The sequence below is a fragment of the Artibeus jamaicensis genome, unplaced genomic scaffold (genome assembly GCF_021234435.1).
Source record: "Artibeus jamaicensis isolate MK-2021 breed Jamaican fruit bat unplaced genomic scaffold, CSHL_Jam_final scaffold_1964, whole genome shotgun sequence".
NCBI lineage: Eukaryota > Metazoa > Chordata > Mammalia > Chiroptera > Phyllostomidae > Artibeus > Artibeus jamaicensis.
The window spans coordinates 72407815-72423642 of NW_026522030.1; the positions used below are offsets into that span (position 1 = coordinate 72407815).

The window sequence follows — 15828 nt, forward strand, 5'->3', positions numbered from 1 at the left end:
GATGGAAATCTCTCAATAATGTACAAAGACATCACATCTTTATGGTATACATTTCATATGTATTATAATTTTATTTGTCAATTATACTTCAAAACAGCTGGAAAATAAAACTAAATCTTATAGATTGTGTAAGGAAAAGAGTAGAGCCTCTTTGGACACACATTTACGTGGTGCAGACCAGTGTGCGGACACACACAGGATAAAGCACGTGTGCCCGGTGGTGCATCTGCAGCCACGTGCCTCCTTGAGCAGCGCGAAGTGTGCCTGGCCCACTCAAGAGGATGTGTGCACAAACAGATGCAGTGTTCTCAGGGCATTTCAGAATGGGTGTGGTGAAAATGAATGGTCACACTATCCCTGTGATCAGAAAAAATTTTCTGTTGACACGAAATCCTAAATTTCTCGAGGCTTGTGTTATATTTTCAGAATTCTTAATTGTCATTCTAAAGTAGATCCAAGTGGAAGTGGTTCCCCATATTTTGGCCTGAGGTTGCCCTATTCTCTGCCTCCAGAGGGAGCACCTGTAAATAATAATTTAGCATCTGTAAGTATCTGAAGATATATGAGTAATCAGTTGGTATCTATAAGTAATGGTTTAAAGGTCTGTGCAGGAGGATGCTCCATTTGTAGAGCAGTGTTTAACATCTCAGACTGGGGCCAACCCTTGCTGGTTCATGCCCTCAGCCTGGCTGGTAAGGCTGGTGTCTGCTGGGTTCTCCTCAAGGGCCCCCACTGGGGTCAGAACCTCCTCATTCTGGCAAACCACACATTCTATACAAGAAGCCCCACAGGCTCTCCTCTTGTGTGACGAGCAGTAACTAGAAGCTTAGCTCCTGGTCTGCAGCAGGGAAATGTCAGGATACACTGGAGGAAGGCTGGCTCATGAGCCCAGTGTCCTCCCAAGTCAGCTGTGCACTTGGGTTCCCACTTAGGGTGTGACACTTGGGCGTGTGAGTAGTTGGTGACAGGATGGCTCTGCTGCTCTGGGAAATGGCTATGGGGCCTCAGTTCCTCCTAGTCAGTGGTGCGGTGGTGGCTCCATCCCCAAGCCATGAGCCTGAGGTCTCACCCCTGAGATGGTCCCAAAGGAGAAGGGGCCTCTGAGTAGGCAGGGCACTAAGGACCTTAAAACTATTACCTGCACAGGGACACTCAGAGCAGCTCTGGCCATGGGTGCTAATGGGGCCCCTTAGCAGAAGGGCTGCAGGCCAGGTTAATGTGCATTACTGGAGGGTCACATTAGAAAAGGAAGTGCCAGAAGGGCAAAGATACCCCCACCCTGACCTTTAGATTAAGGGGTCCTGAAGTGGACATCCCCTTCCTGTCCTTGGTGGCTGTGAGGTAGGAGGCACTGAAGCCATAGTGTCGATATAACCTACAGTCCACAAAAATCTGTGAAATGGGAGGCTGGGCAGGATACCCTCTACACTCTTGACAATATTGTTTTAATTATAAAAGTAATTTTATGCTCCTGAAAAGTTGGAAAGTGAAGTATAAAAGTAGTAGGAAAAAATACTCTTAGCCCTTTTAACATGTTGGCACCCTTCCTTCCATTATGCTTTCTGTTATAACTACTTAATACCAACTATCATACCACACAGATAATGTTGAATCTTGCATTTTCCCCATTCAACATATAACAAACAGTTTCATGCATCATTAAAACCTGGTTATAAATATCACTGCTAATGACTACATAATTTTCTATTGTGAATATATCATAATTTATTTAATCATCCCCTTAGGTCTATCATCTAAGAGTCCAAAATCCTTAATATAGTAAATAAGTATTTAAATGTCTCTTTATATGTTTTTAAACCTGATCTAGTGGATTTTTAACAGATATTCTGAATAGAGACATGGTTGCTTTGAAAATCAGAAGCAGATTTTGGAGTATTTATTCCAGTCGTTTCTAGGAAATCAGTTGTATACAGATGTCAAATAAATACCTCTTATTTACATCTGGAAGCTCTGGGAATTACAGCCTTCCACCTGGATTAAAAACCCTGAGAGACTCACAAGGTTGCTGGGAAAGGCAAGTATGACCCAGAGTAAATGCAGTCCAAGGTCATATAAACAGAAATACTGACTCTAGACCAAGGGAGGTGAGGGCTCTCTCCCTAGGCTCTACCACACCCCTCAGAGCATCAACCTGGTGGGTGTTTGGGGCTTGGGCCTTGGGACCAGCTCTATGCTGCAACCCTCCTGGAGGCAGCCCTGGAAAGAAAGGTCGGCTGGTTCTTTACAGCTATTGCATCTCAAGAAAGGAGGGATTGGTGCTCTCCAAGGTCCTGTCCTACTGGAAAATTTGGATCTGTTCTTTGCCTCCCGCCATCCCTGACCAAAGGACAAGAAAAGCAAAGAGCAGAATATGGAAACCTGATTGGGCTCTAGCTAACCCCTGCCCCGTACCCCAGAGGCCACAACTGCAGGATATGGGACCTGAGGCAGGAGCAGCACTATGGTCCCCAGAGGTAAATGCCTTCTGTTGGGTCCTCAACCCAAAGGGCACCAAGGATATGAGGCTCGGACGGCACAAGGTAGGCCTCTATAGACACTTTAATAGCAGCCAGCACCAGCCAAGGAGCAGTAAGCATGGTGAAAGGACATCGGCTGTGCCAGACGACCTCCAGCCTAGCAGCATGTTCCTGTGGTTACTGAACTGCTCTAAGCATCAGTATTTCCATGCTTATGTCAGGATCCCACTGGCTCACGGAGCCATCTGAGAACAAGATGAGGTGCACACACAGAACTCATGCACAGGGTGTACCAGGGCCCTCCATCCATTCTAGGGGCACTCACTGACACTGCAGGGTGCAGAATAATTATGTATCATCCATAAGTTCCACCCTGAAGATGGGATGTGCCTGGAAGGGCCAAAAGGATTCTCTTGCCAAGCAGTGGGTAAGAAGGGCAGACTGCCATGTTGCATTGGGTGACTTCATTGAGAGCTTTCTCCTCTAGCAATGCATGCAGGTCATGATGACAGGCCAATGCTGTGACTGCACCTCCCCAGAAGCAGACACTCAGGTACATCCTTCTGCATCCACTAGGACAGACCAGAGGTCCCAGCACAGGGACTGTCTGCACAGGGATCTTTCAGGAGTTTAAGAACATACCTGAATCCTGGAATTCCAGAATATCAGGAGGAACATGAGAGCCAGGAGACAAGCTGGATGGCTCTGAGGCCACTTAGGTCTCCAGCAACTGGCTCCAAGAGAGGCTGGTGATAGGCTAGCTCCTGGCCCATAGTTTGAATGGGAGAGCAGGCCTTGAGACCTCTGAGAGCTGTCCAGGCCCTTAAGTGACATGGAGGCCCCATGGATAACACAAGCAGACCGGCAGAGAAGGGAACACCAGTAGGGTGACTGCAGCAGGCGGGTACTTGGACAGATATCAAGCTGCTTCCTCCTTTCCCTAGAACATCCTATCCAGCTGGCCATGGCCCCTGCTGCAAGAAGCAGCCAGGCCACACACTGAAGGTCCAGGAGAGGACATCACTTGCCAAGTCACAGGTGGCAAAGGATCCCATGCTCAGTGTGTGTTGCTTGGGACTTGGAGGCCTTTCCCTGAGTACAGAACCAATGAAGCGGGTCCAGCCACTCTGTAGGGATGCCTAAGGGTCTGCAAGGAGCACAAGGCTGAGAGAGGAGATTGGTGTGTAGCCTCCGTTTCCCATTTGTGAAAGACGGACGTTCCCAAGTTCTCCCTGGGGCGTCCCACTGTCACATCCTGCTCCAACAGTGCAACTGGAGGACAGGGGCCAGAGTGGAGCGCATAACACACGCTCATGGACTGGTGGGCAGAAGCCAGGGGGGAGCTGCATGTCCTACGAGGAGACTTCCCAGTCTCAGTGTCCACACAGCCCGGCTGAGAAACCCCGATGTAACCACATGTTATTTCCCCTGATGTACCTGATTTGGGGCCAGTGTCAATGATTAAAGTTATTTCTCAAACTGAACCCACATCTCCTGGCTGGTGTAGCTCAGTGGATTGAGTGCTGGCCTGAAAACCAAAGGATTGCCAGTTTGATTTCCAGTCAGGGCACGTGCCTGGGTTGTGGGCCAGGTCTGCAGCCGGGGCTGCATGAGAGGTAACCACACATTGGTGTTTCTCTCCCTCTCTTTCTTCCTCGCTTCCCCTCTCTCTAAAAATAAATAAATAAATAAATAAATAAATAAATAAATAAATAAAATATATTTTTTTAACTGTCCACTGACAGAAAAGGAAAGCCACATTCCTTGGGGAGCTGAAGACAGACATGAGAGGAGCAGGCCTGGCACTCAGTCGGGGTCCTGGGAGAGCGGCCTCACAGCTGCCTGCTTCAGGGTGTCTCCTCACCCTACCCCAGATGGCCAGAGGGACTTCCGAATGGAGCCCCTTTGGTTACTGCCAGCACTGCCTTCAGGAGCCCACAGAGATTTTAGACAGTTGGGGCCGGGGGCTGTGGGAATGAGGAAGGGACCACACAGCACACACTGGGCAGATCTGGCCTGAGGACAGAGGCCCTGCCTGGCTGCCCGAGATCAGACAGTAAACATTTGCTCCGGTCCTTTGAGGTGGAAAGCCAGGTAAAAGGTCCCCAGACCCGAGTCCTGTACCTAGTTGCAGCTCAGAGAAAGGGTGAGATGTGGCTCAACCTCTAGGTGCATGATCACACCACTGCTTCACATATTCACCTCCACATCTGGGGCAGGAACCAAAACACAAATACCTGATGCCTGCACAGTAGGCAGGTACGGGGGTCCTGGCAGACAGGGGCCCACGCTGAGGCCCATGCCAGTGCCAGGACCAGACCAGGGCTGGCTACACAAGTCCCCAACTGGGATCAGAGGGTCACCATGATGACACAGACCCTAAGAACTTCAAACCCAAACAGTAGTTAATACTTCCATCCTCTAGCAGTGGCAGGTAGAGAGCTCAGGGCAAGAGCTCCTTCCAAAGGGGTTGGCAAGGCAGAGTGCTACACACTCCCCTGTTGGCCCTCCATTCCCCAGGCCCCCTCCAGACACTCCCCTCAGGGACCCTAGCTGGTCTCTGGTTTCTCTCCACCTTGCCCCTACACACAGGGCACACAGCACTCTGAAAGAATTTGGCCAACTAGAGAATGCCATAGCCCTGTCTGGATGATGCATTGAGGATAAAAGGGGAACTCCCGCTCCTGGCCTACAGTCCAGGTGCATCCCCAACACATCTGCCCTCTGAAGTCACCTGTGGCCACCACCCTGCTGCCCATGAGGTTGCCCAGCACTGCTCGTTGGGCCACCCCATGGTATATGCTGCCCAGTGGTGCAAGGACCCAGTGCCTTCCTGGGTGCTTCATCCAGAGGCTGGGACTGGAGACCAGCACCCCAAGTTGCTAAGCTGAACAGACTGATGGGCTGCCTCACTTGACAGGTAAGAAGCCAACCCCCCAACTCCCAGAGGCCCATATGTAACACCCTGGCCTTCTCAGACCAGGGATTCCCAGTTGTTTAGGCCTTGAATGTGAGCACAGTCTGCAATCACAACCAGGAACCACACAAAACCGTCAGGGCTGCTCACTATGGCTGGAGCGGAGACTGGGGCAGGGCGGTTCCCCAGATCTGGGCAAAGCCCCATGGACCAATTATCAGTGGGGGATGCAGGCCAGCTGCTGGCCCTCTCCCAAACAGATTCTCCTAAGCAGACCCAGGTCTAGCACCCTTGGGAGCTGCTAAGAGAAGAGGAGGAGATGACAGAAAGTGCCTCGTGCTGGGTGCAAACAAGTGGCAGGAAATGCCCCCCGCCTTTCCCCTTTTTTTATGAGCTGCAACTCCAAAACAGCTGGTAAGAGATTAGCCGGAGTTGTTAGAAAATTCCAGGAAAGAAACTCCACAGCACCAATGGCAACTAATCCTCCAAGTTTTGTAAACGTAAGCAGAAGGAAGTTTAGGGAGAACTCACCTCCTGTCCAACATGCACCCCTATGTTGCTTCGTGTGGTATCATAGGTTCCCTCTCCCCACAGGGTCTGGGATGCTCTCAGGCAGCCCTACCTCCCCCTCCCCAGCCTCGTTCATCTGGAACGCAGACTGGATCAGGCTGCAGTTTCTGGGTTTTGTCAGGATGCCAAGTGTCCTACTGCACCAGAACCCCAGGCCTCAGCCTCTCCTGCAGAAAAATAAGGCCTGAATCCCCACGTCTATGTCATCCCTCTAGCCAAAGGCAGGACAGTCCAGGAGACAAGGCCTGGACGGAGAGGCCCATGCCCTGCTGGGACACACTCATGTTCCACTGTCTCACTGCCCTTTCTATTTAGCCCAGTTTCCTGGAGATTTACACCCACACTCTGCCGTAACGGGGTTCCTAAGTGGAAAGCATAACAAGCGGCGAAAGTGTCAGAGTTCACACAGCCAGGCTATGGGTTACTCACATGTTGGTCTGGGATTGTTGGCCACAGGGGTAGGGGGATGGTCAGGGACCTAAGCCAAGTCTGACTGCCCCAGGCATTGGTGTTGATGGGGCGTAGACCTCTCCAAGTCCCATTCAGATGCTCACACTGTCCCACTGTCTGGCGCCATGGGACCCATGCCCAGTCCACAGTGTTTGGGGTGTAAGAAGGAATAAGGTTCACTCTGCACCTCTGTGTGGAACAGAAAATAGTACCACACTTAAGGGACCCAGCCTGGGGTACACACAGCCAGAGGTTACCTGAAGCTTTCCTGGGGACACGGCTCAGGCCAGGGAACAGTGCTGACCCGTCCTGCAATGTTTGGGTCTCCCAGGACCAGCCTGCCCTGTGGGCTCCCTGGTTCCCCCACCATCACTCTCATCAATGAAGTGGCACTGGTGGGAGAGCTCTGGAACAGACATACCACTGCTACCCCTGCCCATCATGCTGTCCTGCTGACCTCCACAAGCTGATCTCTCCAGCCTCAGTCTGCTGGTCCTCCCGAACAAAACAACCCATCGCCAAGCCCTCAGGGCAGTGGGAAGATCAGAGAGCCCATGTGCAGCGTACCTAGCAGTGCTCCCTGTCCGCCCCATCATGGCTTTACCAATCGTCAGGGTGAAAGAGGAGAGCCACATAAAATATAAGGAGCCCCCTAACATATAGAGAAAATGCCTAGCCCAGGGTGTGACAGAGGCAAGGTTCACCAAACACTTATGGTTAAAAAAGAAAGCAAGCCCAGGCTGATGTAGCTCAGTGGATTGAGTGTGGGCCTGTGAACCAAAGGATTGTGGTTCAATGCCCAGTCAGGGCACATGCCTGGGTTGCAGGCCAGTTCCCAACAGGGGACTCACGAGAGGCAACCAGACATTGATATTTCTCTCCCTCTCTCCTTCCCTTCCCCAAGATAAATAAATAAAATCTTTAAAAAAAGAAAGAAAGAAAGCAGCACCCCTCCCCCAGGCCCATAGACACATACTCCAGTCACAGGGCATCTCCAGGCGTACAGCTGAGTGTGCACCTGCCCCAGCACGTGCATGAACACCTGCACCCTGCACATCTGGTTCTGGAAATTCAGTCCCCGCATGTTGAAAGGTAATGCTTTTTAAAAAGAGTAAAAATATTAGTAATAAACAATACAAAAAGGAAATTACAAAAATGATCCCACTTACAATGGCATCCAAAGGAATAAAATACATAGGAATAAAATTAACCAAGGTATGAAAGATTCATACATTCACAACTCAAAAACATTACTGAAAAAAAAAGGCCTAAATCTAAATAAATGGAAGGACATCACATGTTCATGGATATGAAGACATAATATTGTTAAGATGTCAATAGCACCCAAGGCAATCTATAATACAATCTTCAGTGCAGTCCCTGTTAAAATTCCAACAGCCCCTTTTGCAAAAATGGAGAAGCCAATCCTCAAATTCAAAGGGAGTTACAAGAAGCCCCGAACAGCCAAAACAATATTTTTTAAAAAGAACAAAGTTGGAGGTCTCACACTTCTTGATTTCAAAACTTACTACAAAGATATAGTCATTAAATCTGTGTGGCACTGGCATAAGGAAAGATGTATAGACCAATGGAATGAAACAGAGACCAAAGCTCATATATATGAGCTTGCCTCATATGATTTTCAATGAAGCCACCAAGATTTCAATAGGGAAAGAATGTTCTTTTCAACAAATGGTGTGGGGGCAATTGGATATTCACATGCAAATAAATGAAATTGGATCTCTACCTCAAATCACGTACAAAAATTAAGTGAAAATAAATTTAAAATTATATATAAGGGCTAAAACTATAAAACTCTTAGAAGAAATATAAGGGGTAAATATTCATGACCTTGGGTTTGACAATGAGTTCTTAGATATTAAACCAAAAGCATAAGCAACAGAAGAAAAATTAAAACAAAAAACTTCTATGCGTCAGTAGACATTATCACAAAAGTAGAAAGACAACGTACAAGTGGGAAAATAGTTACAAATCATGTATTTGATAAGAGTCTACTGTCCAGAATATATAAAGAACCCTTATAATTCAAAAATAAAGACAAATAACCCAATTTACAAATGGGCACAATGTTTCAGTAGACATTTCTCCAAAGACATACAAATGGATAACAAGCACATAAAAACATACTCGCCATCACTAGCCATTAAGAAAATGCAAACTGAAACCATAATAAGAGACTACCTCATACTCACTAAGAGGATTATAATTCTAAAAACGGAAAATAACAAGTATTGGTGAAAATGAGGAGAAATCAGATCACTCCTACATTGGTGGTAAGAATGTAAAATGGTGCGGCTGCTGTGGAAAACTGTTGGTTTCTCAAAAAGGTAAACGGAGCTACTATATGACCCAGTAATTCCTAAAAGAATTGAAAAGAGGTGTTCAAACAAATATTTGTACATGAATGTTCATAGCAGCACTGCTGACAATAGCCATAGGTAAGAAAAAACCCAATGTCCATCGACAGGCGAATGAATACACAGACTGTGGTTTATCCGTACAATGGAGTGTTGTTCCACCACAGAAAAAAATCAGTGAAGTCTGGTTCATGCTACAACATGGATAAAACAAATTAAAACAAACAAACAAACAAACAAAAATCATGCTGAGTAAAAGACGGCAGACACAAAGGCACAAAAGGTCTCACATTGAGTGATTCCATTTACATGAAATGTCCAGAACAGATAAATCCATAGGGACACAAAACAGATGGGCTTGTCCAGGGCTGGGGGAAGAGGATAGAGAGTTGTTGTTTAATGGGTTTGGGGCTTTCTTTGGGGGTGATAAAAATGTTTGGGAATTAGAGGTGATGGTTGCACAACATTCTGAATGCACTAAATGCCATACTGTGCACTTTAAATTGGATAATTTCGTGGTATGTGAATTTCACCCCAATTAAAAAAAGACATAAAATGATGGTTTCTCCATTTGCCTGGACAAACACCACAAGAACCTTCAATTTTTATGTTCTGAGGTCAAAGGCAGCCATTGATTGAAATTCTGTTTTTCCATGGATGACCCATCAGTTTGAGGGGAAATGAACAGATGCTAAAATCTTAAAGCACAGGGCCAAGTCCCATTCCAGAGGGTTAGGGTGCATGGTCAGGGTCACCTACGAAGCCAAAAAGCTGAGAACCAAAGCAGGCTGCAGTAGAGAAATAAAGATGGAGCGAGAGGCAAAGAGGTGCTAAGATACAGACACAACTCTATGCAGGAAGCTGGTGGGATACTAGGCACACCACAGACACAGAGGGCACTACAGAGAGCCCAGCCTCTTCACCTAGCACTGGATGCCACTTCCTGCTATAAAGATGTTTCCATCCACATTGCATTTGTGAAACCATAGACATGAATGCGGGTGTCAGCACCTGGTATTTTTCAGGCCCTTGAGCCAGAATAACTTTAGCTGGATGCCATCCCTGCCCCTGCACCTTGGTGTAGGAGTGTCTATCTCCAGAGGGTGAGGAAGCAGGGCATCCTCCTCTGCTACAAGTGGGAGGACAGGGTGGCCCACTTGGCCTACCACCCAGGTCACTGTGGAAACCAATAAGAGGATGACTGTGAGCAAACCAGCCCCAGTGTAAGCCCTGGAGCAGTATTATCACATTGGTCATTTAGAAGCCAAATGACCACTCTGCTTTCCCGATACCAGGAATTTAGAAGTTAAGAGTCTTCCAGCGCATTTGGTGCAGAACATTATTTCCTGCTCAATACTCCCAACAGCAGAACTCCACATTCTCTGAGAATAAAGCCCTGCTCTTTGGCCAGGTGCCACGAGCACAGAGGCGAAGGGATAGCCCCAGAGGACAGGGTCCATACCAAGACCCCTAAACCTTTGTCCAAACTCAGGCCATCAGCAGCCACACCTGAGCCCAAGTGGCCCCAAACAAATGTGGGCTGCAGGGGAAAGGCTCACACCAAGCAAGATTCCAGCCCTATGTCTTCAATAAAAGCAAACAGTCTGGCAATGAAATGAGCCTAACTCTAAGTAATTCCCTTGGCGGTTCATGTCATTGGAAAGGGTCCAAGGACAGGGGACCGCTGCTCTGCCCTCTAGAAGTTGGCATTCCCCTACCTCCTCCAGAACTCCTTAAATTCACACAGTAAGCATTTCCCTTTTTAAGATTACTGTTATCTCTAAACACACCAAACACGCCACAACTCCATCTTGATGTAGATGGCCCTACCCCCGGTATTTAGGAGTCTCAGGTTCTAGGATTTAACTGTCAGATATGATCACCCAGATTACAACATTGAAGCTTGACCCCTGGCGGGCCCTTATTTCAATCCAAGTACACACATGCTCCACTGGCCGACAGAGCTGGCCATGAGCCCCACTGTGTCACCAGGCACCCGAGACAGCCAAGCACCTCCAGACGTGGCTCTGCGTCGAGAATACTAAGACTGGGTAGGGTGGGGTGGGGGACATGGTGAGAGCCCACAAAGGCCAACAAGTCCTGGAGGCAAGGCCTGGGGGACAGAGACAGGGCCCTAGCAAAAAGGGCAAACAAAGTCCAGACACATGGAAGAACACACAGGGATCGGAGGGGATCCATGCCAGAACCTGACACCTTTTCACTACCTGTTCCCCCCACCATCCTACCCAGCACCTCTTACCTGGGCAGTGGCTTCTGTCCCTGCCCTTGTCACCAACTGTCCCCATGGCAGCCAAAGGGACCTTGCCAAATCCTTAGTCCCTTCCCCTCACCCCTTTGCTCCAACGTGGCTCCTGCCTCCTGGCCACAATGCAGGCTGCTCCCGATGTGGCTTCCTTGCCCCCACCCCTGTTCCTGCCCACCACGAGGCTTCCTCACAACACTGACAGGGCTCCCCAGGCTGGTCTGTAGCACCCAGTCTGCAAGCCTGACTTCCACAGAAGAAACCCCATAAGAGACAAGAAATCTACCTTGTTATCCCAGGGACCCCGTAGCCTGTACGGCATCCCACACAGAACCTGTGCCCCATAAACGTTTACCAAGGAATACATGAAATTTCTATCACTGAAGGACTTAACAGCAACTTCAGCTTTCAAACTCTTTAAAATCAATTTTACTGATTTGCCTCCCAAAACCCTAAAATTCACTAAAACAGGCAACTAAAAGAGGGCCAGAAAGCTTTAGGCTATCTGTTGCTTTAACAGAATCACACCCATTTTCCACAGGCAGATACTTTTCACATCATGGTGGTAACAAGATGAGCCACCTCAGAGGTCATTTCTTAGGGCAGCTGGTCCACAGTCGCCAGATGCCTTACCACGGGCAGGGGTAGAGGGGCACATGGGGTCAAGTAGAAGACACAAGCAGCTATCTAGTGCTTGGCCCAAATGGCTCGGCTGCACTTTAACTGGGGAGGAAGGTCCCCAAGGCCATCATGATGCCATACTTTCCTTCCAAGCACACAGACAAGACAGCTCACAAGGTGACTGGCAAAATCCATCCCTTCCCAGTCAAAGCCCACTCCCGGGCGAGGCGCAGTCAGTGCTAATGATGGCTGAATGGGCTGACCAGGTGTCACTCAAGAGTGGCCAGCCACGGTCTATGGCAGTAGAACATGGATTCCTGGCTTTCTGACTGACCACCTGTCTAGCCCAACCCAGCAGAGAGGCCTCCCCAGAGAATGTGGGAAGGGGTGCTCAGAGTGCTGGAGGGATCACACCCTGGGAGCCGGCTCTGCCCCTATTAAAGAGCCGTCCCAATAATTCTTGGCTGGCATGCTTTACTAGCATTAATGTGGGTAACCTCAGAACCCCCTGTCCAATCCCCTCAAAATGTGTGCTACAGAGATGTGGTGGATCACAATGGAACAAGACAGAGCCTATTACTTTTACAGTTATGTTTATATTTATAGGTACTATATCTATGGCAAGTGATACTAAGGTTCCACTTCAGAAAATGATGCAAAGCTTCCTTCTAAAAGAAATATTCTGGGGAGAAAGGAGACATGAGAGTGGAAGGCACTGTGGTGCTGGAACAGGAAATGGACAGTAAAGGGGAAACCTAGGGACATACATCCTCAGAGGCCTGCAGTCTGGATTACGTACTGCCTGGAGTCTCTGCCTCAAGTTTCCAGGCTCACAGCATGAGCTACTGAGAGACTAACTTCAGGGGAGGCTGGGGATGGAGAAACTGCTCCATTTTTGTAACTCTTTTGTAAGTCTAAAACTCTCTGGAAATAAAAAGTTACAAAATATTCAAACTTTTAAAAAGTGAGTTGAGCTGTTGAATACTAAGTAAACAACAATATAGGTGGTAAGTGGATCTGGAAAGAGCAGCGGGTCATCCAGGAACATCCAGAGACTGGGAAACACAGGCTCATGTCACACACCTTTCCTGTTACAGAAAAGAGCCCGGCCTAGGACTCTGAGGGCCCTGTGTGTGTGAGTGGAGGGGGAAGGAACTCCAGTCCAGCCTCAGGGCTCAATGCTGCAAGTGACTCTTGATTAAATGTAGAGAAGATGTGCCCCCTCCACAGGGGGGAAGCCCCTTTCAGACCCCAGGGCCATTCCATACAGGTGGACACAAATCTGTGCTGATCGAATGATCTCTGCCTGCATGAGATCAAATCAAAACCTTCAGATGGAGAAATAAGATAAGGCTTCCCACAAATATCCCCTTTAAAGTGTCAAGATGCAATTCTCCCAGCCTCTGCCCAGGCCGACCCAGTTAATGCCACCAGCCCCTCAGGCAAGCCCCCATCCCCAATCCCCCACCCACCCTATGTCAAAGTCTAGCACAGATCTGGCCTTGCCTATCCAGTGCTGTGGATAGAGCCCCTGGCAAGCCAGACAAAGGTCCTCCCAGGCCCTCACACCTCTCTTAACCTGGGCACCTTGGGAGCTCTGCAGGCCCAAGTGGAGGCAGAGAGGAGGGAGTGGCCCCCTCCACTTTCAGGGCACTGAGGGTCACCTTCTCAGCATCTGCAGAACTGAGGAGATGAGGGATCAGATGGGAGCTTTCACCCTTAGTCCAGCTATGAACTTTAAGAGGATGCCAACTGCTGGGTGTGCATAGCCCAGTGCTCACACCCAAAGGCTCTGGTGCTCTGGTCGGGGCAGGGGTCTGTGCAACCCTGGGAGGCCCGGGAGATTTCAGTAGGTGTTTCCACTCCACAGAGTCCCAACCCCCCCTCACTGGGGTCCCTGTCACAGGGACTCAGGTCACGCACCGACCAGTCTGAACAGGCCCTGTCACACTGGCTGCCTGGCTTGCCACATGTGAACTGGCAGGACTAGACCCCACAGACCACAGGGATCAGAGACCACGCGCTAGCACATACCCCTCTCATGTCCCCAGCCCTGTTCCTGGCAGCCTCGGAGGGCGCAAACCCCTGGCCAGCCCTTAGCCAGTCATGTCGAGGCCCAAACACATGAAAACCTGTTGGAGCAGTTTGGACAGCAGTGCCACCTCTTCTTCCTCCTCCTCCGTTTACTTGGGAAGGGACCTGGGCTTTTGAAACTAGGCGCAGGCCCAGGTCATGGCCATGGGCAAGGGATAAGCTTCACCTCCCCAAACCCATCTTCCTTAGAGAGCATAAGGTTAGAGTCAAAACCGGGGTGTCCCTGTCTGGGGCAGAGAAGAGTGGAAAGGATAAACGTGCTCGCCAGGGGGGAGGGTAGCATAGCCACAACACCCCTGCCCACACAGACACCATTCTGTCACCCACTCCCAAAGGGGACGAGCAGGCCTCCGGGTCCAGGAGCCCGCGGGGCCAGGAAGGGGTCCCGCCCGCGAAGACAAGGCCCCGGAGCTCCGGCCGCTGCGCAGAGTGGGCGCGCCGGCCTCCCCCTCCCCGGGCCCGCGTCCACCAAACCCCGCCGGCGTCCGAGCCCACCGCTCTCGCTTCCCCGGGCCGCGCGGGGAAAGTTCCTGCAACTTCGCGGGGGAGGCGGCGGCCGGCCTGGGCCTCGGAGCCGGCCTGCGTCCTGCCTTCAGTCGCCAGGCCGCCGGCGCCCCAACTCCCGGCCCGACCCCCGGGCCCGCTTTGTGCGCCGTGGCGAGGGGCGCCCGCAGGCCTGGCCCCCGCCCCGGGCACAAAAGGGCGCGCGGCCGGCGGCCGGCGGGGTCGGGCCTGCGAGGCGCACCGGCCGGGCCGAGCCGGGGCCGGGGCCGGGACCGGGGGCCGGGCCAAGCTCACCTGCCGTGGAACCAGTCCTTGCAGGCGTCGCACTCGATCATGAAGCGGGTAACGTCGTAGGGCAGCCGGCAGACGCAGTACACCGGCACCGTCGCCATGTTCACGCCGCCCGCCCGCCCGCCGCCCGCGCTGCGCTCCGGGTCGAGCCGGGCGGGCCGGGCCGGGCGGGGGCCGGGCGGGCCGGGGCCGGGGCCGGGGCCGGGGCCGGGGCCGGGGCCGGAGACGGGCCGGGGGCGCACGACAGCCCGCGCGCACCCGCGGCGCGTCCACACAAAGCGGGACGCGCGCAGGCCGCGGGAGCCGCCCGCCGGCCCGAGGGCTCAGGGCGAGAGTGTGCGCGGGGCCGACGCGCGGGACACAAAAGGGAATGGACGCGCGGGGGCGGCGGGCGGGCGGGGAGCCGCGGCCCCACCGAAGGGACCCCCGGCCGCCGAGCGGCCTCTACGTCAGCGCCCCGGGTGGCGCCGCCTCCGCCTGCGGTCTGGCCGCTGCTCCCGCCGCGGGAAGGCGGGCCGGGGACCTGCCCAGGGATAAGATGGGCCGGGGACCTGCGGGGGAGAAAGTGGGCCTCGGGACCCTTCAGGGGTCAGAGGGGCCGACACCTCCGAGGGAGAGGTGGGCCGAAAACCTGCAAGAGAGAAAGTGGGCCAGGGAGAAGGTGGTTCCGGGACCCCTGGTTGGGGTAAGAAGGTAGGTCAGGGACTCCCTCCAGGAAAGAAGGTGAGCCTGAAAACCTCTCCAGGGAAGAAGGTGAGCTGGGAGACCCTCCAGGAGACAAAGTGGGTCCGGCGACCCGCCGGGGGGAGGTGGGGAAGGGGTGAAAAAGAAAGACCTACCCCACTCCCCCGAAGACCCCTTGCAGAAGAAGACAGACGGGGTACCCGGCTGGGAGGTGGGCCAGAATATGGTGGGAGAGAACATGGGGAGGCAACTGCAGGGAAGGAGGGATGGGGACATAGGGCAGGGGGTGAGAAGGTGGGCTGAATTCAGGGTGAGACCCCCACAGGATGTCCCTTTCTCATAAAGAAGGTAGAGGAGACACTATTTGACTACAGCTTTGTTCCGACCCAGCAGCCGGAAGGGGTTCCTGTAGTCCCTTCCTTCTGGCTCCCTTCCTGCCTCACCCCTCATTCCTGGCTGGGGACACCCCACCCTCCTTTATACTATCCCTGGACTTCCCTGATGCTCAGCCCCAGAGGAGCACCGGCACAGATCAGCTGTGTAAGAAAAGAGTGATTGTCTAAAACTGAGCTGCCCAGG

At 51.7% G+C, this 15828-nt stretch overlaps 1 protein-coding gene across 2 annotated transcripts in view; it reads right to left on the reverse strand.

The window, feature by feature from the left end:
• PHF2 (PHD finger protein 2) overlaps window positions 1-15025 on the reverse strand; it is an 87245-nt gene extending 72220 nt beyond the window's left edge. For both annotated transcript variants that reach the window (XM_037128691.2, XM_037128692.2), the window contains exon 1: window positions 14569-15025. In XM_037128691.2, coding sequence (XP_036984586.1) covers window positions 14569-14666 — 98 coding nt within the window. In that variant the 5' untranslated portion in view covers window positions 14667-15025. The remainder of the gene's footprint in view (window positions 1-14568) is intronic.
• Window positions 15026-15828: the final 803 nt, after the last annotated feature.